Below are 24,742 nucleotides of genomic sequence, written 5' to 3'. Positions count from 1 at the left end.
TAGATTCCCAGTTCCACCTTTTAGGATTCGCTTGCTCAAGATTCTGTCTGGTAGTAAAAAAAAATATCTGATGACCTGCTACTAATCAGGCCCTGTAATGCTGGATTAGAGGAACATTACTGTAAATACCAGGCCTATTCTAGAGAACATTCCATGCGGATTGGGCAGACCTCTATTAACTGGCATTTTCTTTTTCCTGCAGGCATCGATTATAAGACCACCACCATATTGCTAGATGGACGGCGCATAAAATTACAGCTCTGGTGAGTTTCGTTGTTCTCATGCCCATCATCTCCACAGTGCATCGGCCGCCGTATTGTAAACCAAATCTACATATGTAAAAAAATAATAAATCCTAGAATTATAGTGTTGTAGTACATGTAGAAGCCGCAATAAGGCTATCAGGATCTGAGTTCTCTCATGTGTCAAAATTTAAATAACGATTATCATCGGAGGAAGAACAAGAGACATACAGTGTGTGAAGGCTCCACTGTGCTCTTTCTGACTAGCCCAGCCCAGTGTTAACTCTTGCAAAACAAAACTAAAGAAAGTATAGTGTCCAATCACAAGTGGACAACACCCTAAGTTACACCTTTTGCTATAAAAAGTAATAAATCCTACAAACGCCTAAGGGTGCTTTTACACGGAACGATAATCGCTGGATCATTCAAATTTGAACAAATAATTCCGTGTAAACACGGCCAACAATCAGATAATTTGCTTGCTTATGGTTCATTTCATGCAAGCATGAAAATCCTTGCTGAGTCATTTGCTAATCATTCAGTTCAAATACCGTTTGTTCAGGTGTCCTCATTCACGAGTGAATGATTTATCTGCTTGCATAAACAAGTTGGCCGAGCGAACTCTGTCATTGTTCGCTCAATGTAAAAACATCACAGCCCCCCCCCCCAAAACCCCATGCTCCCCTCCAGATCTGCTGTGCAAGTCCCGCAGAATCATATGATGCGGCCGGCGGTGGGCGGGGAAGTGTACTCACGCTATACTTTCACTGTGCTACAGCGGAGGTATAGCGTGACACCAGCTTCCATTGACTACAATTGAAATCCGTCCACGCGTATTCCCGCAGCAGATAGGACATGCCACGGGTAATTTCACACTGCGGAATTCCGCAGCGTGAACATTCAGCTAATAGCTCCGGTGTAACGCCGTAGATTTCGGCCGCATTTCACGCAGCAGAATTCTAGTCGGGGGCATTAGCCCTTAGGCCGGGCCCATTTGAACAGGTTGGATTTCTCTTGTGGGTATCCGCAGCGTAAGACCTGTAAGTAATCGCAGAAACAAATTGTGAATGGTTGCATATGCGTGCGCCTTTCTACACGGAGGTACGCGTATAGAAAGCTCGGAAGCAGGGAATGACATCAGAACATCACATGGTTGACAATTCTCTCTCTCTTTCCTCCTCCCTCCTTTCTTCTCTCTCTTTGACCAGATCCAAAATCCCCAAAATTTAGACTTTTGTATCTGGTCTCCTAGCAAGTTGCCAGCAAATCTATGCCTATACGCAATATTGCGTATGCACTGCGGATCGCTCGCATCCATAGACATCAGTGGAGCCCATAGGCGTGGAATCCGCTCTAAAGTAGAGCATTATGCAATTTTTTTTTTCTTCTGCTGGCAGAAATCACAATTCCTACCCACATGTCTGTACAAACCAGCGGAAGTCCATGCCTTTCACTGCCCATATTATATTATGTTAGAGAGGAGTGAGGCCGCAACGGGAAAAAAAGAATGGACATGCTGTATCTGTCAATTCTGCGCCACATCGCTGGTTCCGCCCGGCTTTGCCACCCCATGTGGGCAAGATTTTTGCAAAATCTCATCACATGGCTGGCTAATCCTGGGATTAGGGGCCGCGGGCAGACTTGCCGCACAGAAATTCCGCAGCAAACCCGTCCCGTGTGAACCCAGCCTAATACTTTCACAGTAGGGAGTGCTCCACGGCCGTCTGTACGGAGTGACCAATAGAAGCTTCCATTGAACTCCATGCGCCTGTATACACTCAGCCCCTATGTTCCTATTCGTGGTGGCTGTAGGTTGCTAAAATCTTAACCTACACCGGGCCTTGCAAAACTATTCAACCCCCTTGGTTTTTCCCTATTTTGTTGCATTACATCCTGGAATTAAATTTGATATTTCGGGGGCATGTACAATGGATTTACACAACCTGCTGACCACTCTGAACATGTGACAAGTAGTGCGGCCTCATTCACACAGACGTAACTGCGCCACATATTTTTACGTGTGTGATACGCAGTGAACATGCGCAGCATGTCCTATTTTGGTGTGTATTATACACCGAAATAGGCCTTAGAAGAGAATAGGCAAACGCAAATACACAGCGAGTACTCCTAAAACGTGCGGATTCACTGCGGATCAAAACAGTGGGCCCATCTGGGCATTTGTTTTGCAAGCATAAATACGCCCGTCCGCCACATGCCGAATCTGCCCAGAAAAGGGACTTCTAATCTGCATATGTGTGAGATCTGGATGTCTATGACCTCATCCACGTTACATCAGTAGAGAGGGATGCCAAAAACTCCGGCCAGCAGAGATGGCTCGGCCCACCTGCCGCACCGCTCCGCAGCCATCTACGACGATGTGCGAAATGTCTGCAGGAGGCATGAGAAACCGTTCTGGAAAAGATGTATGTCCGTATTCTGGCACCGAAGGAGGTTTAATAGGCTGGAAAATGATGGCAGGTTCCCTTTTAAAGGGCGACTTGGGGGAATATTTTTTTCCAGGTGACTATTGAGCTTGGAGGTAAGCCTTCCTGTCCGCCGCTGTGGAACAATCCTCCGCTCCAGCGGCTCATGAAATGGAGGGAAAAAACATCTATTGAATTAAAATTCCCTGAGTTCACTTCAGAACACGACTCGCTCCCTATAATTATGTGGTTAGCGTGTCATTACTGAGCCTTTACAGCAACTGCATATCGGCAGCTCACAATACACCGCTGCAGCGGGAGGGAGAACGGGGCAAGGAAAAGGGATTGTACCGAAAAAATGTATATATATATATCATCTTGTAAAATATCATAGATAATTATAGTTAAAACTGGTCCAGCGCTGTATCTCCGTACTGCTGTTCTATACTGATATGTGAAGGCATATATGCGCTACACAATCCTATGGCTGAGAACAATCGCACTTTGCTCTACTGGCTAAAACGGTGCCAAACGTCTTTCTTTATACCATCCTGTAGACATCCATGCCCTCATATTCAAGTATGACATTATTTTGTTATGAGGTACTGTTGTATCTTGTCTCCACCAGAATAATGGGTGGACATGCTTTGGCAGTCCTGAGTTGAAGGACAAGCCCCCAACAGCTGCTTGGCTGCCGCAGACGTGCCCTCGTGAGCTGGACCCCCTGCCTCATTCTCCCAGGCCCCAAACACACATATGCCACTGGAAGCGGGGCCGGCCCTGAAGCTACGGCCGCTACTGCTGGTAGAGTCACAGTGGTCCCCCTCTGCAGCGTCCGCAGGGGGAACTGGGAGAGTGACAGCATTGCCCCTGCTGAGGCAGCGCAGCAGGGCCCTGAACAGCGTGGTTTGGATGTGGACGACATGGGACCATTTGAAAAAGTTTGGGGGGTGGATCCGGCTTCATGCCTCCTTGTCCTCTGCTGTCCCCATTAACTAGTAGGGCTGGTGGCTTGTAGGGAAGGAACTTGTTGTCCTCCATGGATGCCTCCTGCATTGGACGCCGGAGTGACTGCGGCGCGCTTCGGGAGCGGTGGTCCTAGGGTGTCGGCTGGGTGTCAGCCACTGCACATCGGGCTGTCAGGAGCAGTACAGGCCCCGCTTGCTTCCAGGTGTGTGTGTTCGTGTGTGTGTGTGTTCGTGTGTGTGTTCGTGTTCCCAGGCCGGCCCCGCTTCCAGCGGCGTGTGTGTGCGCGCTCCCAGGCCGGCCCCGCTTCCAGCGGCGTGTGTGTGCGCGCTCCCAGGCCGGCCCCGCTTCCAGCGGCGTGTGTGTGCGCGCGCTCCCAGGCCGGCCCTGCTTCCAGCGGCGTGTGTGTGCGCGGGTCCCGGCTGGCCCCGCTTCCAGCGGATGTGTGTGTCAGTGTCACGGTGCGGGAGGATGAGGCAGGAGGGCACGTCTTCGGCAGCCAATCAGCACTGCTAAAGCATGTCTCCACTCATTATTCTGGTGGAGACAAGATACAACAGTACCATTATAGGATACCAGTTTTGAGCTACAGCGCTGAATCAGGATTTTTGACTACACTCTGTATGTAATACGGTAATAATATATATATATGCATGCTGTATGTGATACATTTTATTGTAAGCCAAAAACTAAAATTATCAGAAAAATTGAAAATGTCATTCTAAAGCCACAGACTTGGAATCCAGGAGGTCACAGCGGTTTCAAGTAATGGAAATAATCGCAGCGAATACTGAGTGTTTTAATCCCAAAAAGCTCCATGGGACACCCGTTTGCCCACCATAAATTCCCAGTTCATGGATGCAAAATATAAGCCGTGGAAACCCCTGCTGGGCATCCCAGACTGGTACTTCTACAGCAGCTCGTCTGTGAGCCACGGCCGGCCCTCCCAGCACTGAATAGTTCAGTCTCGGATGTCAAAAGTATCACTTTTCACAGCGCTCAGAGAAGAGAATGGTGTAATCCCTTCGTATGGAGCTTCTGTGGTTGGAGGTATTAGCCGGCCGAGTTTCACAACCAAGATCAACTATTTGGCAGCCTCTGCTTCTGGGCAGATCCGGAAAAGCTATTATTGCTGATGGCTAGAACATATGTGGAAAAACATTCCAACATATCCAGAAAACTTTTCCAGTAGGTCATAAAGCTCTGTAAAACAATCATGAATAAAACGGCAGAACTGCAGTGAAGACTGATACACGGGCTGAGGAGTATAGAGAAGGATCAGATGATGGTAATTTAATTCTATGTAGATTTGGATGCCATTCAGTCTATGTGGAAAGCTGGGTGACTGCATTTATTACCTGCGTTAGAAGATGTTGTCTTCCACCTGTGCCCATTATCTTATTTCTATCCTCTCTTGTAGGGACACTTCAGGACAAGGAAGATTTTGCACTATTTTTCGTTCATATTCCAGAGGAGCTCAGGTGAGGTCACATGGGAAAGACGGGAGGTTAGAGGGGAAATTCCAAATACGTGTTATGTGCCATATCGATTGCTGACCAGGTGGTCCATATAATTGGTTGTCCTTGTCATCTGACACCTGGAAAGCAACCTGCAGGATGTTCGGCACGCTTGAAGGTTGTAGTTCGGTAATAGCTGGAGAGCCACAAGTTGGACATGGTCCCTTTTTAACCCCTTAGCAACATCCAATGTACATTGGAGGTGTCTGCGGGATTTATATGGAGCGCCCTTGCTCCATATGTGGTGGGTGTTTGCCTATTAAGCCCTGCCTTTTAGGACTCAATAAAATGCCTGCTCAAATACAATATACTGCAGTACTGAAATACTACAGTATATTGTATAAGTGACCAAACGATTCAAACTCAAGTGCCCTATGAAAACTAAAATAATTTTTTTTTTTTTTTAATTATAAAAAATATTAGGTTTTTAATAAACCCCATTTTTAGCATAAAAACATCTAAAAAAAAAACAATATTTGGTGTCTCTACACCCATAAAAGTCTGATCTATTAAAGGGGTTGTCCAGTTGTAAACTATTGATGGCCTATCCTAAGCACAAGTCCTCAATTGTAGATCAATCGGGTCTGTCTTTCGGGACCTCCACCAGTCAGCCAGGCCAGTGTTCTTGCCGTGGGCAGTCTTGGAATTGCGGGCAAAGTTCTCGTTCATTTCAGTGGTAACCTGGCCTGCAATACCAAACCTGGCCACTGCAGTAAGAACGGAGCTGTCTGCATTCTGCAGAAATCCACTCGGTACAAAAGTTCTCTAGCCCAGCGAATAGTTGATCATAGGGGTTCCGGGAGACAGAGCCCCACCAATCTAATTTTAATTGACTGCCCTGAGGATAGACCATCATAATAAACCCCTTTAAAAATTATTTATGCAGGAACGTGAGAAGTCATTTGTATCCCAGAATTGTATGCATGTAAACTACAGGTCATCCTGCAAAAAACAAGCCTTCACACAGTCCCAGCGGTGGAAAAATAAAACGTAACGGCGGTCAGATGATGGCGGCACAGCAATGTTTAAAAGGAAAAGATTTTAGTACAACAAAAAACTAAATAAATGCCGTATCTCTGTAATCTGACTGACCCACATAATACAGTTAGGCCTCTGTCCACAGGCACGCACCGATTCTGCATGGGGACTCCGCCCATGCCCGTGGCCATTCATGATGCCCCAAGCGCAGCACCTCAGCAGAAGTGCTTGCACGGCGTCCGGGATCCGCTCTCGCATGTGCGCCACACTCTGGATTTTCACTGCATAAACCCTGGACTTGACATCACCCCACAGGTTGACGTCCAAAGGGGTGAGATCCGGTAGCTCGGGGGGCACTCCTCCGGGCCACGACACCCAATCTACTTGCTGGAAGAGCATTGGGAATGCCCCATCTTCATTACACAGTGATAAGACCCCCCCCCCCCCTCCCATCACATAACTGTTGCAGATACTTGGCAAGCAGTAAGGTTACCGTTGATGAAGCATGTGCCCACTATCTTCGTACCCCACACACCGCGCCACACCGTGACTTTCTGTGCGCCAACCATCTTCAATAGATCCATCCAGTGTGGGTTTGTGTCGGACCGGGAGCAACGTTTTTTTGTTCACCTCCCCGTTGACGTAGAAGTTTTCTCCATTACTGAGCAGTCCCGTCTCCGTGAAATGTGGCTGCCATTGCAATGACTGTGACGCCCACTGCGCAAATTCAATACAACGATCAGGATCTTCGTCACTGAGATGATGGAGCAACTGGATCTTGTACGGGTGCCGTTTGTGCGTAGCCAGTACCTGCCCGATGGAGGTTCGACTCACCCCGCTTCCATGTGACAAATGCCCCCAGCAGATTCCGGCTGTAAACCCAACTGGCGACCCTGCGTACCTCATTGCACTGTATTACGTATATACCACGCCGTCGCTAAGCGATGACACGGGGGCCCGCAGCCCATACACAAAGGTAGTTGTCTTTGGGTTGCAGGTTGGTCGGCCTTCATTGACTACAATGAATGCCGTCCGCATCAAAATAGAGCAGGCTGTGATTTTTCTTCCGCTCGCAGAATACGCCATTCGTATGTGCGAGTGTTAACGGAAAAATCGAAAGTTCATGCCTTTCAAAGCCTGCGGTTTGCCGTGGATCCTCCGTGCGGGCGGCGCAACCACACAGTGTATATACTAGTGCTGCCTCGAGGACGGCGCACCCACACAGTGTATATACTAGTGCTGCCTCGAGGACGGCGCACCCACGCAGTGTATATGTTAGTGTCGCCTCGTGGACGGCGCACCCACACAGTGTATATACTAGTGCTGCCTCAAGGACGGCGCACCCACACAGTGTATATGCTAGTGCTGCCTCAAGGACGGCGCACCCACACAGTGTATATGCTAGTGCTGCCTCGACGACGGAGCACCCACACAGTGTATATACTAGTGCTGCCTCGAGGACGGCGCACCCACACAGTGTATATACTAGTGCTGCCTCAAGGACGGCGCACCCACACAGTGTATATGCTAGTGCTGCCTCGACGACGGAGCACCCACACAGTGTATATACTAGTGCTGCCTCGAGGACGGCGCACCCACACAGTGTATATACTAATGCTGCCTCGAGGACGGCGCACCCACACAGTGTATATACTAGTGCTGCCTCGAGGACGGCGCACCCACACAGTGTATATACTAGTGCTGCCTCGAGGACGGCGCACCCACGCAGTGTATATGCTAGTGCTGCCTCGAGGGCGGCGCACCCACACACTGTATATACTAGTGCTGCCTCGAGGACGGCGCACCCACACAGTGTATATGCTAGTGCTGCCTCGAGGGCGGCGCACCCACACAGTGTATGTGCTAGTGCTGCCTTGAGGACGGCGCACCCACACAGTGTATATACTAGTGCTGCCTCGAGGACGGCGCACCCACACAGTGTATATACTAGTGCTGCCTCGAGGACGGCGCACCCACACAGTGTATATACTAGTGCTGCCTCGAGGACGGCGCACCCACACAGTGTATATGCTAGTGCTGCCTCGAGGACGGCGCACCCACACAGTGTATATGCTAGTGCTGCCTCGAGGACGGCGCACCCACGCAGTGTATATGCTAGTGCTGCCTCGAGGACGGCGCACCCACACAGTGTATATACTAGTGCTGCCTCGTGGACGGCGCACCCACACAGTGTATATACTAGTGCTGCCTCGTGGACGGCGCACCCACACAGTGTATATACTAGTGCTGCCTCGAGGACGGCGCACCCACACAGTGTATATGCTAGTGCTGCCTCGAGGACGGCGCACCCACACAGTGTATATGCTAGTGCTGCCTCGAGGACGGCGCACCCACACAGTGTATATGCTAGTGCTGCCTCGAGGACGGCGCACCCACACAGTGTATATGCTAGTGCTGCCTCGTGGACGGCGCACCCACACAGTGTATATGCTAGTGCTGCCTCGAGGACGGCGCACCCACACAGTGTATATACTAGTGCTGCCTCGAGGACGGCGCACCCACACAGTGTATATACTAGTGCTGCCTCGAGGACGGCGCACCCACACAGTGTATATGCTAGTGCTGCCTCGAGGACGGCGCACCCACACAGTGTATATGCTAGTGCTGCCTCGAGGACGGCGCACCCACACAGTGTATATGCTAGTGCTGCCTCGAGGACGGCGCACCCACACAGTGTATATGCTAGTGCTGCCTCGAGGACGGCGCACCCACACAGTGTATATGCTAGTGCTGCCTGAAACTATTATCTCTTTATTGAAATTAATGTATCTGGTATTCTATTGTATTCTGGTGTGTATATATAAATACGTTGTGTTTAATTTCCTAAACTTGTTGAAGAATTCTGCTTGCTGTCAGTGAATGGACACCTTCTTGTTAACATTCCAAAGTCAAAATCATATTTTGATCCAATACATCTCACAGCTAAGGCTTTGCTACAATTCTGATAAATCTCTCTGGGCTAAAACACAGCTGCACCACAAATCGCCTACAATGTATCAGTATTGGTGAATGTTCAAGCTCTTAAAGGGGTTCTCCCACTTCTAGCTTTTTTGGGACAGCTCCGTACATTGTGCAGTTGCCAGAAGTGGTACTGCAAGCCGAATCCAATTCACTTCAATAGGACTCGGCCATCCCAGGCCACTGTACAATGTACGGAGCAGTCTGAAAACAGCTACAAGTGGGACAACCCCTTTAAGGCTCACAGAAGATAGAATTTTAGGCCAGGTCAGGATTTCAGCCTCTGTTCCCTGACAGCAAGCAGAAGTATAGAAAATGTAGATTCATTGCAAAATCTCTTGGAAAGTACCAGAACTCTTAATTACCTTAGTAAATGATCTGTGACAAAGTGAGGACCATGCCGCACATATGGGGTCCGGTTGCCATGGCAGTTTTTGGGAGGGGTATGGCCGCCTGTACGGCGCTGATAAGCCGCGGACAGTTATTTATGGATACTGGACAGACCGTTTCCTTTCTCCATTCCAGCTAAATACAGGAATTTGGCAGGGAAAACCAAAGCCGCACGGACTCCCTGCCGCATGGTAGATTGCGCCACATTGTGGATCTGGCAGGAATCCATTAATACTAAGAGCTGCTTATCCATCGTACGGGGTGGGGTGTGTGGCATTTTCGGGCGGGAGGTTGTTTAAACAGAGGATAGTAGAAAAATCACACAGCAAATCTTTGCATGTAGCATGTGGTTTTCCTGCAAATTTTGCTTTGATTTTGTCGCAGATTTCACCCCGCTCATTTTCGCGAAAACGCGAAATCCGCCATGAAAATCCACTTTATAAATTGACCTCCTCCACCCGTATATATTAAAATTCAAATCCTTATGATTTCCCAGTAACTTTTAGTTTTTTGCGTTACTGTGTATCGGCGCAGGACGCTCGGGCTTGTAAACCCATCCCTGTAGCGTGCATCATCTGTTCAGCTGCGGGATTCTATCCCATCTACTGCCAGGAACACGGCCGTCCCTGCAGGTCGCGGAGAAGAAACTCTGACTCCTCCGTTGCTGGGATGACGTTCCACATTCCTGCTGTTGGCTAATCGCGGCCTGCAAGCTCTCCGGCCAACTGCGCTCTCCGCAAAGTCATGTGATCCGGATTGTGAAACCTTTGGCTATAATTGCTAACATCTTTAGTGTAGCAGAGCTCAACGTGCGCCGAAGCTTTGTCATCTGCGAAGGGACAATATCTTATTACCATCACCATGACTCATCCCAAATGTAGTAATTAAAGGGCAGCTCCACTCACTTGCCCCCATTATGCCGTCCATACTCCGCCTACAGTGGAGAGAGTGTCTTTTTTTGGTGAATTTACGTTAATCGGGGTCCTGTGTTTTCTCCCCACAGGGCGTTATCCTGGTCTATGACATCACAAATCGCTGGTCGTTTGACGGTATCAACCGTTGGATAAAGGAGATCGATGAGGTGAGACCTTTTAACGGCGGTCTGGTTTGCCACTACTAAGGGTATTGCTATCACTGAGTTCCATGAAGAGTATAATGGGATAGTCTATGTTGCCACCCAGCTTTTCCAGAGCCTAGAAGAGCACTACCTAAGGCAGGGGGAATGTACATAACATATCTGATGTTCAAGAGTCTAGAAAATCTTGGGACAACACTTGTGGAAGTTGAACTGGCAGGTATATTAGTTGTTACCCAACTTTCCAGACCCCTGAAAGGCAGATCTACCTGAATGATGTATACAATGTAGCCGCGTATTCCAAGTTTAGAAGTCTGGAAAAGCTTGGTGACAGCCAACATAGCTGCCAGCCATGCTTCCACCGGGGCGGGCGGTCAACCTGCCATTCTAGAGTCCTGAACAGCAAAGCTAACCAGATAAATAACAAAACATCAAATCTGTAAAGTTGGTAAATAAAAAATTAATCTGTATCTGGGAAAGCTGGGTAATGATCATCAGAACTTTTCCAGTTCTGAATAGCAAGTTTGTAAAGTTAGCAATGGTAGTTCTCCCATTAAGCTGCATAACTTACCATTCAGAAGCTAGGAAAGCTAGGCGGCCAATCTTGTACGAGCTGTAATGGCGGCCATATTGGATGGCACCCAGCTTTCCCAGATATAACTAAGTAACAGAAGATATGTTGTTTTTTTTTTCAATAATTTGTCAGCTAACTGTGTTCTCTGTTGCTCAGCATGCGCCCGGGGTGCCCAAGATACTGGTGGGAAACCGTCTCCACTTGGCCTTCAAACGTCAGGTGTCCACGGAGCAGGCGCAGTGCTACGCCGAGCGGCTGGGAATGACCTTCTTTGAGGTTAGCCCTCTTTGCAACTTCAACATTACAGAGTCCTTCACCGAGCTTGCGAGGATCGTGCTGATGCGGCACGGCATGGATCGTCTCTGGAGGCCCAACAAGGGTATGTATGTGATCGAAACCCAGAACCCAGCCAGGCTTGTCACCCAACTTACCTGGATTCGGATAGGCAGAGAACAAATATGAATGACAACTAGAATTAGAAGTCAGTGTTCCTCAGCTGATCACCCACCTTTCCCTAAACAGAAATCGGTGTCCATTAGGAAATAGAACCCGGAGTTCATAGACTGACACCCAACTTTCCCAGATGGTCGAGAAAAGTGAATGGTAAATCTGCTTACATAAGGCGTCAGGGATGTATTAACACAGGATGACTCATTTGTCCAGGATGCTGGGAAAGCTGGTTTACAACTTTAGCATTGCCGTTACTGTTCCCAGAGTGGTTGTCACCCAGCATCTCAATTCAATTGCGGACGGGCCACAGATTAGGATGGCTGCCATTGACTTCAGTGGAAGCCGTCCGTGCAGGAACCGCACAGAAATGGAGCATGCTGTGATTCGTTTTTCAGACCAGAAGTTACGCAAAACAAATCCGCATTCTTTAACTCAGCCGTGAACGCCCATGTTTCCCTATGGGCAGCTTGAACTGAGGATTGTCCGCACGGGTGCTGCAATTCAAGTCTGCCCGTGGCATTAGGCCTTAGGCTTTAGGCATTCAATTCCATCATAAAACTACCCGTTTGGCCACGGCGTGCCGTTTTCATTCTCTTGGACGGAGCAGGAAAACGGAATCCGCTAACGCTGATGTGAATGAGCCCTTACTTAGAAATCTAATTAAAAGGGTCTTCCAGGACTTCGGCCACTCTGGCTCCCCGCCGATCAATTGATTCCCAGCAACAATGTCAGTACGGACAGTGCAGGAAGCAAATCGCGCTATCCACACTGCAGCAGCCTGATTCGGTAGTGCAGCTGCAGCTCCCATTGAGTCCAGTAGGAGCTGTGCCTGCACTTTGAGCCTGGGCCGCTGCAGCATGGACGCGAGCACTGCTGCCTGCACTGTCCGTACTGACAGCGTGTCGGGAATCCCAAGCAGCGGACCCCTGCCGATCATCTATTGAGGATAGGTCATCAGTAGAAAAAGTGCTAAAATCCTGGAAAATCCCTTTAATTCTGAGAAAGCTGGGTTACATCCATTATAGCAGCCATTGCAGCTACTTTTGTAGTGACCCAGTTTTTCTAGTCCTAAATTGTAAATCTGCGCAGTTAGCAGTGGTGATGGTCTCAGGGTACCCAGCCGGCCCCCGCAATCACACAACCTGCTGCCTGTAATTGGCCGAGGTACGTGGGTGCCCCAGTGATACGGCTGCCCCCATCATTATTAGTAGGCCACATGACTGAACGAGAAAATAATTCCTGTACCTTGAAGGTTTCTTATTCCTTCATCTGGAGTGTTGTTGACTATTTGCTACAGCTCACACATCACCCTAGTGGATAATCGGATTACAAGCTACGGTCCACTACTGCCACATGCAGGTCACTGTCTGTAACAGCAGCATTTAATACATGGCGTGTGATGAACAGTATGCATCCACGGTTCAGGCAGATTTAGGGTACATGCACATGGGCAATGTAAAAGTTGTGCCTGAGATTCTTGAGTGCAACTCGCATCGCACAGCACTCTGACATCCTGTCCGTGTGCTGCCTGATGTGCTGAACACACAACATTGACATGTGTTGCTCTCATCCGAAAATCAGACAAAAATAGGACATGCTGCGAAATTTTTATTTTTTTTTTACTTGAACTATGAGTCCAAGTAAAGAAAAGCCCGGGTGCAAACACCCATTCAAATGGATGGGTCCTATTTCCGAAAGTCAGACAGAAAAATCATTCATGTACCCTTGTGAAGTGTGATTGTTCTCAGTGAGAGATAACAAGTAATCTTGTAGATATGATACCTTTTAATGACTAACAAAAATACATGATGTTACAGCGAGCTTACCAAACTCTCGGAGTCCTTCCTCAGGCTAATGGAATAAATCTAAAGATGTATTTAATATATACACATGATCACATGGGAGGGCAGGAACCTGGTGTACTTACTGTGCACTAAATAAATACCAGAGACCCGATAAGAGGGCACGGACATGTTGGGATTAATAGCACTTAGATAAATACTAGGGAGGGATGAGCAGAACAGTAAATAATTAGTCCAGTGACAAGGAATGTGAAAGTTTATAGTCTCTAAATTGATGTTAGGAGGTCAATACCAGGACAGCGTGTTATCTCTGCTCTAGGTTCTCATATCTCATAATCTTCACTGATGTAGAAACCCCCCTCCAAGATTCATACCGTTTCTGATAGTATCAAAGATGGTTATACACTTATATTCCCAAATTCTTCTGTGACATTGGGATTTAAAATGGCTTTTAAAGGGGTTCTGTCAGCAAAAATAAAAAATATATATACTCCTCTGCATTCCTTTACAGTCTGACCTGTGGAAAGAGAAAAGTAAAAAAAAAAACAAAGCAAACTCACCTAATCCTGTTGTACTTGGTCCCTCCGTTGTTTAGGTGCCATGTGAGGGGTCATCTTCCAGCGGCTCCTGCATGCGCATGCGCGTCCCCGACGACCTAGCCACGTCTTACCTCTGCCGTCCATGGAGAGTCGACGCGAGTGCGCAAGCGTGCCTGGAGGGGGGACGCATGCTCACTTGCCATCGACTCTCTGAGGACTGCAGAGTTTAGACGTAGCCAGGTCAATCAGTGGGCGGCGCGTCACTTCTGACACGTCAACCACTGACCCTGGTGGCAGGACTTGCCCTGCGATCAGACAGCTGCCGGAGGGAGGGGAAAAGACCAGCAGGTTCCCAGTGACCGGCCCTGTAAGGCACAGGTGGGGTATGATTTTTTTTTTTTTTTCCCCTGACAGAACCCCTTTAAGTATGATAACTCTCATATGTTGTATGTTGTGTCCATGACTAAAAAAATGCTTGGCCACAGGTCATTCTGTCTTTCTCTGTTTAATCGTGTGGCCCACAAGAGGCCCTGCACAGGATCAGGTACACAACATCAGACGTGGAACATGTGAATGTTCTGTCTCTGGTATTTATCTTGTACAAATTAAAGGGGTTGTCCCGCGCCGAAACGGGTTTCTTTTTTTTTCAACCCCCCCCCCCCGTTCGGCGCGAGACAACCCCGATGCAGGGACGTAAAAAAAAACCCGCTCAGCGCTTACCTTAATCCCCGCGCTCCGGTGACTTCTATACTTACCGGGATCCTCTTCCTCCGTGGACCGCAGCTCTTCTGTGCGGTCCATTGCCGATTCCAGCCTCCTGATTGGCTGGAATCGGCACGTGACGGGGCGGAGCTACACGGAGCTACACGGAGCCCCATTGAAGAAAGCAGAAGACCCGGACTGCGCAAGCGCGTCTAATTTGGCCATTAGACCATTTTAGACGGCGAAAATTAGGCGGGCTCCATGGAGACGAGGACGCCAGCAGCGGAGCAGGTAAGTGAAAAACTTTTTATAACTTCTGTATGGCTCATAATTAATGCACAATGTACATTACAAAGTGCATTATTATGGCCATACAGAAGTGTGTAGACCCACTTGCTGCCGCGGGACAACCCCTTTAAGTTCACCTTGTTCCTGCCCTCCCATGTGATCATGTGTATGTATTAAATATGTCTTTAGATGTGTTCCATCATGCCTGAGGAAGGACCCTGAGAAGTCTGAAAGCTCGCTGTGACATCATGTATTTTTGTTAGCCATTAAAGCTATCCTATCTACAAGATTACTTGGTTTCTCTTGCCGGGAACAATCGCACTTCGATCTACTGGCTAACATGGTGCTAAACGTTTTTGTTTTCCCTTATGACTTAACTCTTTGCAGAAAGTACCCCAGCTCTGCTCCCTTGTGGTCACTATAGAGAACTGGAATCACAGTGGTATAGAGATCTATATATTTAAAGTAAGAGACCCTTCACAGATATAGATATTAAAACTTAATAACTTTTATTAAATAATTATAAAAACATGGGCTCACATATAACACAGACATTGAGACAATACAAAAAAGTAACACAAATTATAAAGGATCGCCCCTGGTTGGTGATCGTGTAGGGTAGCAGATCTCCTAGATAATTCAGGGAGATTGTTATGATTTTATTTATTCACTCTCCGGTATGCTTAAGAAGTCGTGAAAATATATATACGAGTCTTTGAAGTACCGCTAATAAAGATAGATGATGGAGAATTTTTGTGTAGTAGTTGGGCCCAGAATTGAGTCCCACAGTTCACAAAAACATGTACCCATGTCCAAATGATAGAGATTTGATTATTTAGATAATTAAGCGGTACGGGATTGATGTAGAGGTACCCAATTGTAACACGATATTGTTTTGCATATCGATGATGCTAGACAAAAAGACTCTATATGAGCACCCAATTGTAATACGATGTTATATTGCATATCAAGTGAGTGACCAGCCTGGACCTAGAGGTGTGAAGCTCCTTTTATCCCTCGTCTGGGGTGTGATCTGATCTACCCACAGAAGGATTGGCGCAAACTAGGTTATGATTTAGCACCAACTGAGTTTCCCTTTAGGGTGTGCACACCTGGGAAATCCGACAGTGGTGACAACACAGACACCGCGTCGGAAACTATAATATTGAAGTAGTACCGTGACTTACGCAAAATATCAAGCAGGTGGTATTACCCAAAATTGGGTCCCACCACTTGATACAAGGACTTGATTAATTACCGAACCCTGGCAACTATTGGTTTATTTCATAACCACTACACATAAGCTTATGGTGACAATCACCGTCACTCCTGAGGAACTGTCCTGTATCAGGACAGGGAAACGCGTTGAGCCTTCTGAGCCCTCTTGTTCAGCACCTTTGATGTGCAATATAACATCAGGGTACAATTAGGTGCTCATATAGAGTCTTTTGGTCTAGCATCATCGATATGCAAAACAATATCGTGTTACAATTGGGTACCTCTACATCAATCCCGTACCGCATAATTATCTAAATCAAATCTCTATCATTTGGACGTGGGTACATGTTTTTGTGAACTGTGGGACTCAATTCTGGGCCCAACTACTACACAAAAATTCTCCATCATCTATCTTTATTAGCGGTACTTCAAAGACTCGTATATATATTTTCACGACGTCTTAAGCATACCGGAGAGTGAATAAATAAAATCCTAACAATCTCCCTGAATTATCTAGGAGATCTGCTACCCTACACGATCACCAACCAGGGGCGATCCTTTATAATTTGTGTTACTTTTTTGTATTGTCTCAATGTCTGTGTTATATGTGAGCCCATGTTTTTATAATTATTTAATAAAAGTTATTAAGTTTTAATATCTATATCTGTGAAGGGTCTCTATAGAGAACTGCGACCTGTGGAACACACTAATGTAGCTATACCGGATGTAACCGTTACAACTGGGCCATTGTATCTTAAGGGCTTAAAGGCCTCTGTTGCATGAGATGACAGTACAGTAGTATTACAGATGGGAGTCCGTGGTAAAGATATTGTACAAGGCCCAGGAACTTCAAGCCCACTCCAAGCCCTATTTTATACCTTAATGACCAACTGCATATTTCATTTGTTTTGTTGTCGCGTTCCCAGAGCCATAACCTTTTACATTTTTCCAACCCTTATGTTTTTTACAGGATGAGCTCTAGTCTTCATTTTTCTTAATTTTTGGAAACCTAACATTTTGTAGAGTATAGCAGTGTATTGTATTGCTTATGAAGCTGAGCCTCATAGGCCACTATGCATGTCACACGCGGAGGCCATCTTCAAGCCCTCCAGGTGCCATATCTAGGGGGTCCAATGGGTGACAGAGGAAGCCTCTTCCCTTAGTCAGCCTTTTACATGCCACATTCGTATTGACCGTAGCATGTAACAGATTAAACAGCAGGGCTTGAAGATTTCTCCAGTCCCCACTGTTTGAGCAAGTGCCAGGCTGTCATCCAACAAACAAATAGTCGCTCCCCCTAACATCGGAGACCCATGCCAGGCTTCTGATGCAATGCCATAAAAAGGCATAGCTATCAGAATAAGGCCCCTATTTGCTGCCGTAAAAAGGCGTGTGGGTGGTCCTCAAGGGTTTAATGATACAGTATTAAGTTTATTAGTCGTAGTGTCCTCTTTACTTACCACCTCCCTTGTGTCTTTCCACAGTACTGAGTCTACAAGATCTCTGCTGCCGCGCCATCGTATCCTGCACCCCTGTTCACCTAGTTGATAAGCTCCCACTTCCGGTTGCCTTACGAAGCCATTTGAAATCATTTTCCATGGCAAACGGACTGAATGCCAGGATGATGCACGGCCGATCTTACTCGCTCACCGCCAACAACTTAAACAAGAGGCACAGCCTGAAAAAAGCCAAGATCATCCGTCCACCACAAAGCCCCCCTAAGAATTGCACAAGGAACAGCTGCAAAATATCATAAGCTTGAGCCGTGGAGGGATCTGCAGGGGCGGGGCATCTATACACCACCCCTGAGGAAACTGAAAGCCAACAGGACGTTCATTATACCCTTTTTTTGTCAGGAAGTTTAGGTCTCCCAAGATAATGCTGCTTCTATTTTATTTTCAAGACCCATTCTCCAGACCTTACATGACGCCGCTGTGTTCTTTATGCATGGCTTGGTTTTATTATTATTGTTACCTTTTTGTTTATGAGCTGCTTCAGTCAGGATCCCCTCACAAGCTTATGCGACTTTTACTGTATGAATTTGCGCTACCTTTAATGGAAAGTATTGACCCTAATACAGCGCCTATTTTTTTGAAATGCGCTGCACTGTATAGTATATACACTGCAGCCCCTTCCCCAGCCACTCGCGCACTTCCTGTCATCCCCACTCCAGCAAAGGCTGCTCCACAGGTGTACTTAAGATGCACTGGCAACGTGTCAGGTATGTGTGAGAAAAGTTTGAGAACTATTTTTTTTTTTTTTAACGTTATTTAATACTTTTTTGGGATTTCTCTGTGATATTGATGATGAAGATGACGATGATGAGAGATAGATATATATATATAAATATGCTTATATTTCTGTAAAACTAAATATTTTGTAACAGATGTAAGAAGAGTTGCTGAGAAACAAGAAAACAAAATGAAAAATTTTTGCCCAAATGCCAAAGAAGTGTTTGGATTGTGAATATGTTTTATTTGCGATGCATTTGTGACTTTCAATGTGATTTGAAGAAATGTTTTATAAAGAGGAAGAAACGCTATTTAAGGAGAAAAAATAAATGTCTAAAAAGCTTGTGAGGTCTGTGTGGACTGAAGAAGAAACCTTTAGGCACTGAAGTGACTGCATTCTGGGCTTTATGCACAAGGACACCAATGTCACATCTGCTTAAAGGGGTTTTCCATAGAAATACTACTGATGACCTATCATCAGGAAAGGGCATCAATAGTTGACCAGCCGGGGTCCGTCACTCAGGACCCCGACCGATCAGCTGAGTGGGCTCATGCTGTCAGCGCCGCAAATACAGAGGTCGCAGCGGAAGCTTCCGCATTTACCTCCATGTTATGGCCGGCGCTTGTTACTGCAGGCACAGCTCCCATTGATTTCAATTAGAGCCGTGCCTGCAGTTACAAGCACCGGCCACTACACAGAGGTCAGAGCGGAGACTTCCCCTCTGACTTCTGTGTATTTGCGGCGCTGGCAGTATGCGCCTGCTCAGCTGATCAGTCGAGGTCCTAATCAACTATTAATGCCCTTTCCTGATTTCACGGGAAAACCCCATTTTAGCACCTTAACGTTATAGGAGGTACATTTAAATCCTGCAGTGCCGGGGTATGTATGAAGGGAGATTTCTTACAGCTGACACCCGGCGGCAACAGCTCCGATGAGCTGCGCGGCTCATCGGAGCTGTTAGCTCTTTAAAGGCTGCATTCAACTCTGACAGCGACATTTAAATACCGTGATGAGATCGCAGGGAGCTGTACGGGTGTAATGGCAGCCGGGGGCCTTCTGAAAGGCCCCATGGCTGTCTTGGCACAATGCCTATCAAACGATGCCCGTAGGATACCTTGATAGAATGCCTGCCCGATCGCAGTATGATGTTATGCTATGGCATTACATCATACTGCAGTAGCGATCAAAGCATCGCAAGTTGTTGTCCCCTCTGGGGACTAAGAAAAAAAGTAAAAATAAGATCAATAAAGTTTTTACCCATACTTTTTTTTTTTTTTTTAATTAATGTTAAAGAAAAACCTTTTGCCATATTTATAATAAAATAATCTAAATAATAAAACCAAAACTACATGTTTGGTATCACTACGTCCATAAAAGTCTGATCTATTAAAGTAACGCATTATTTACTCCACACGATTAACATCGTCAGAACAAATAAAGAACACCGGAAGTTAGCTTTTTTTGGTCACCCTGTCTTCAAGAAAAAATGCAATAAAAAGCGATCAAAAAGTTGTATCCACTGCAAAATGGTACCAATGCGCAAACTACAGGACGTCCTGCAAAAAATGAGCCCTCGCACAAGTCTGTCGACTGGAAAATAAAAAAAGTTATTGCGCGCAGAAGATGGACACAGAAAATACTTTAAAAAAATTAAATATCTTTGGAAAAAAATTCAAGTAGTACAGCAAAAAAGAAAAAAAAACTTTTATATAAGTTTTTGGTATCGTAGTAATCGTACTGACCCATAGAATAAAGTTATCAGGTCATGTTTGTTGCAGTTTATGCGCCGTAGGAACAAGACGCACCGAAAGATGGCGGAATTTCATTGTGTTTTTTTTTTTTTTTTTCATTTTACTCTACTTTTTTTTAAGGTATTAAGGTACATTATATGGTTCATTAAATGGTTCCATTGAAAAATACAACTCATCCCGCAAAAAACAACCCTCAGGGCGGACACCCACTGGCTTTTTTTTCTCCATTGCGCTGCGAGAGCAAGTGAAAACTCTCACCTAGCAGTGCGAGAAAAAAAACGGGATAACGCCGGGATATCACCAGTCTTTTCAACGGGGCCAGCGGGCGGCAGCAGCGCTAGCCCCATTGAAAAGATATGGAGAATACCGCGGATGTTTGCCACAGCTGTCACAGCTGTGGCAGGAGTTTCCTTCATCCCCACGGACCTCCTGAAAGGGCTGTGCGGACTGGCTGAGCGCTCAGCCAATAACAGCTAGTACTTTGTAATTGGCTGAGCACTCAGCGAATAGCTGATAGTGCTTAGCTATTCATTCATGAATAGCTAAGCACTATCATGAGGTGAACAAGGCTCTTTACGAGCTGAAACACGTTCTCTCTGCTATCTGATTATGTGAAGCACTTGGAACAATAAAGAAGATTTTTTCACTGCATGTCCGTGTTCCCGTTATCTTTGCATTTCATATGCCAAAAACCACTGCTTTCAATGGGACTGGCAGCAGCGCCGATCCTATTGAAAGCAATGGGATAGCTTGCTGCACTTCAACCACAGCTGTGGCAGAGGATTCCTTCATCCCCGCTGGGATAAAGGAAACTCCTGCCACAGCTGTGGCACAACTCCGCGGTATTCTCCATATCTTTTCAACGGGGCTAGCACTGCTGACGCTGGCCCCATAGAAAAGACTGGCGATATCACGGTCTAATTCTGGCATCTTTCTTGCGCTGCGAGGTGAGTGTTTTCACTTGCTCTTGCAGCGCAAGATAGAAAATATCGCCAGTGGGTGTCCGCCCTCAGGCAGTTAGATCAATGGATAAATAAACAAGTATTTTTTTGAAAAGAGGGAGGAAAAATGGAAAATGTCTTTAAGGAGTTAAAGTGGTTCTCCGGGGCTATGTTAATGGCATATCCACATATCGCATCAGATCAGTAGGGGTCTTAGTCCCAGCAGTCCTACAGTTCAGGTATAGTTTGGTGAATGGGACTGAGCTGCACTACCCAGCACAGCTAGTTCCAAGTTTACTGCACTGTGCCTGGTAGAGAATCAAGGTCGGATAATCTGTGTCGATATTTAGACAATATTAGACACCCCATACCAATCTCGCGTGATCTAAAAGTGCCCATACATATCCTATCAACGTCGGATATGTGTTGACACTGGCCCCTGTTGGTTGCTGTGGGGCCAGTGTCAACTCTTCCCTAAAGGCAGACTTTGGAAAGAAGAGGGATTGGGCATGTTGGTTTCCAATATCCTCGAGCCTTTGCTCTCACTGAAGATAAGCCGCTGTCAGAAGGTGACTAGCAGCAGCTTATTCCTCTCCCCTCCACTTCTTCACTTAATGCAGGGTCTGAGGGGGCAGAACACGACACATTAGTTCCAAGAACACCAAAGAGAATCTATTGGGGACATTTACTAAGCCCACTATTTCCCCACTGTGCCGTGCGCATAATACATCATGAAGAGGTGCAGACCTTCATGTATTCAGCACATCCCCGTCTCCTCATGAGTCTTCAGATAAAATGTATGCCAAGTCTCACCTGGTGTACGTTTCTGGTATAATTTACACCAGTTTTTGGTGTAAATCTATATATATGAATGCGAAGGCCCTCACTGACTCATTCATTCACTCATTTACTCACTGACTGACTCCCCACTAATTCTCTAACTACCCGATGTCGTACAAACTTGAAATTTGGCGCAACCATTCTTTAGGTTGTAAAGAGGAAAAAGTAAAGGGGTTGCAACTTGATTATTCAATTCTGTGTCAAAAGTAAGTGACTCCACCCCACCCTACGTAATGTACCTAATAACACACATCTGAAGCGTACAAAAATGAAATTTGCGAGAACCATTCTTTACATCCTAATAGGAAAAGTAAAGGGGTTTCAACTTCAGTATTCAATTCTAGGCGTGAAAAAATGAAAATCTGCCATATATGATATAGTTACATGATATATATCCCCCGTATAAATTCTATAAGACTGTAGAGTATTTTCCGATAAGCTATGCATATGAATAATATCAGTGTTTTTTAACAATAGGATAATTTAGTTGAATTTAAATTCATTAGATCATAATGGGTTTTTTCAATTGTTTCTAGAAATGTATTGATTGTATAAAGTTTTTTTTCTAATGAAATGTAATCTTGGGGGAGAATTGTAAAGATAGAATGTCTTTTAGATGCATACGGGTGTATACCCGTATAGGAGAAGTGAAGGTGTATTTATGAATGATAATGTGGATAACCGTAAGTTTTAGAACGGCGCAACGAGTCTAATGAAGTTGACCCGTGCTTTATGAATGGGTGTGTAAATGACGTGGTCTACCACGTGATTAGTGTGACGTAGTATGTCACGTGGATTGACCTGCCCGACCCCGTGACGCCAAGATGGCGCCCACATCGGCGTTCTCCAGGAGCAGGAAAGGGTGTGTGAGGTAGATTTTTAACCCTATTTATTTATAGATGAATTTCACTTTATTATTATGATTGCTTCAGAAAGGCGGAATCTTACTGCTGAAATGCATAGATGTACGGACTGTAGAACGGATTATTGATTTCTCTTGGCTCCGGAGCGTGGTGTTTTTTTTTTTTTTTTACATTTGCACCCCTGTGTATATACTGAGGAGAATCTACCTCACCCCTGTGTATATACTGAGGAGAATCTACCTCACCCCTGTGTATATACTGAGGGAGCATCTACCTCGCCCCTGTGTATATACTGAGGAGAATCTACCTCGCCTCTGTGTATATACTGAGGAGAATCTACCTCGCCCTCTGTGTATATACTGAGGAGAATCTACCTCGCCCCTGTGTATATACCGAGGAGAATCTACCTCACCCCTGTGTATATACCGAGGAGAATCTACCTCGCCCCTATCTATATACCGAGGAGAAGCTACCTCGCCCCTGTCTATATACCGAGGAGAAGCTACCTCGCCTCTGTCTGTATACCGAGGAGAAGCTACCTCGCCTCTGTCTGTATACCGAGGAGAAGCTACCTCGCCTCTGTCTGTATACCGAGGAGAAGCTACCTCGCCTCTGTCTGTATACCGAGGAGAAGCTACCTCGCCTCTGTCTGTATACCGAGGAGAAGCTACCTCGCCTCTGTCTGTATACCGAGGAGAAGCTACCTCGCCTCTGTCTGTATACCGAGGAGAAGCTACCTCGCCTCTGTCTGTATACCGAGGAGAAGCTACCTCGCCTCTGTCTGTATACCGAGGAGAAGCTACCTCGCCTCTGTCTGTATACCGAGGAGAAGCTACCTCGCCTCTGTCTGTATACCGAGGAGAAGCTACCTCGCCTCTGTCTGTATACCGAGGAGAAGCTACCTCGCCTCTGTCTGTATACCGAGGAGAAGCTACCTCGCCTCTGTCTGTATACCGAGGAGAAGCTACCTCGCCTCTGTCTGTATACCGAGGAGAAGCTACCTCGCCTCTGTCTGTATACCGAGGAGAAGCTACCTCGCCTCTGTCTGTATACCGAGGAGAAGCTACCTCGCCTCTGTCTGTATACCGAGGAGAAGCTACCTCGCCTCTGTCTAGATACCGAGGAGAAGCTACCTCGCCTCTGTCTAGATACCGAGGAGAAGCTACCTCGCCTCTGTCTAGATACCGAGGAGAAGCTACCTCGCCTCTGTCTAGATACCGAGGAGAAGCTACCTCGCCTCTGTCTAGATACCGAGGAGAAGCTACCTCGCCTCTGTCTAGATACCGAGGAGAAGCTACCTCGCCTCTGTCTAGATACCGAGGAGAAGCTACCTCGCCTCTGTCTAGATACCGAGGAGAAGCTACCTCGCCTCTGTCTAGATACCGAGGAGAAGCTACCTCGCCTCTGTCTAGATACCGAGGAGAAGCTACCTCGCCTCTGTCTAGATACCGAGGAGAAGCTACCTCGCCTCTGTCTAGATACCGAGGAGAAGCTACCTCGCCTCTGTCTAGATACCGAGGAGAAGCTACCTCGCCTCTGTCTAGATACCGAGGAGAAGCTACCTCGCCTCTGTCTAGATACCGAGGAGAAGCTACCTCGCCTCTGTCTAGATACCGAGGAGAAGCTACCTCGCCTCTGTCTAGATACCGAGGAGAAGCTACCTCGCCTCTGTCTAGATACCGAGGAGAAGCTACCTCGCCTCTGTCTAGATACCGAGGAGAAGCTACCTCGCCTCTGTCTAGATACCGAGGAGAAGCTACCTCGCCTCTGTCTAGATACCGAGGAGAAGCTACCCCGCCTCTGTCTAGATACCGAGGAGAAGCTACCCCGCCTCTGTCTAGATACCGAGGAGAAGCTACCCCGCCTCTGTCTAGATACCGAGGAGAAGCTACCCCGCCTCTGTCTAGATACCGAGGAGAAGCTACCCCGCCTCTGTCTAGATACCGAGGAGAAGCTACCCCGCCTCTGTCTA

General features: G+C 46.8%; 1 protein-coding gene across 1 annotated transcript in view; it reads left to right on the top strand.

Annotated features, from left to right (window-relative positions):
- RAB40B (RAB40B, member RAS oncogene family) overlaps positions 1-18,717 on the top strand; it is a 63,293-nt gene extending 44,576 nt beyond the window's left edge. Inside the window, exons 3-7 of the mRNA XM_066586137.1 lie at positions 203-263; positions 5,052-5,112; positions 10,499-10,576; positions 11,301-11,523; positions 17,628-18,717. Coding sequence (XP_066442234.1) covers positions 203-263; positions 5,052-5,112; positions 10,499-10,576; positions 11,301-11,523; positions 17,628-17,899 — 695 coding nt within the window. The 3' untranslated portion in view covers positions 17,900-18,717. The remainder of the gene's footprint in view (positions 1-202; positions 264-5,051; positions 5,113-10,498; positions 10,577-11,300; positions 11,524-17,627) is intronic.
- The last annotated feature ends 6,025 nt before the right edge of the window (positions 18,718-24,742 follow it).

This window comes from Eleutherodactylus coqui, chromosome 13 (assembly GCF_035609145.1).
Source record: "Eleutherodactylus coqui strain aEleCoq1 chromosome 13, aEleCoq1.hap1, whole genome shotgun sequence".
Taxonomy (NCBI): Eukaryota; Metazoa; Chordata; class Amphibia; order Anura; family Eleutherodactylidae; genus Eleutherodactylus; species Eleutherodactylus coqui.
Note: the sequence above shows the minus strand (reverse complement) of the source record. Positions and strands in the feature narration are given on the sequence as shown.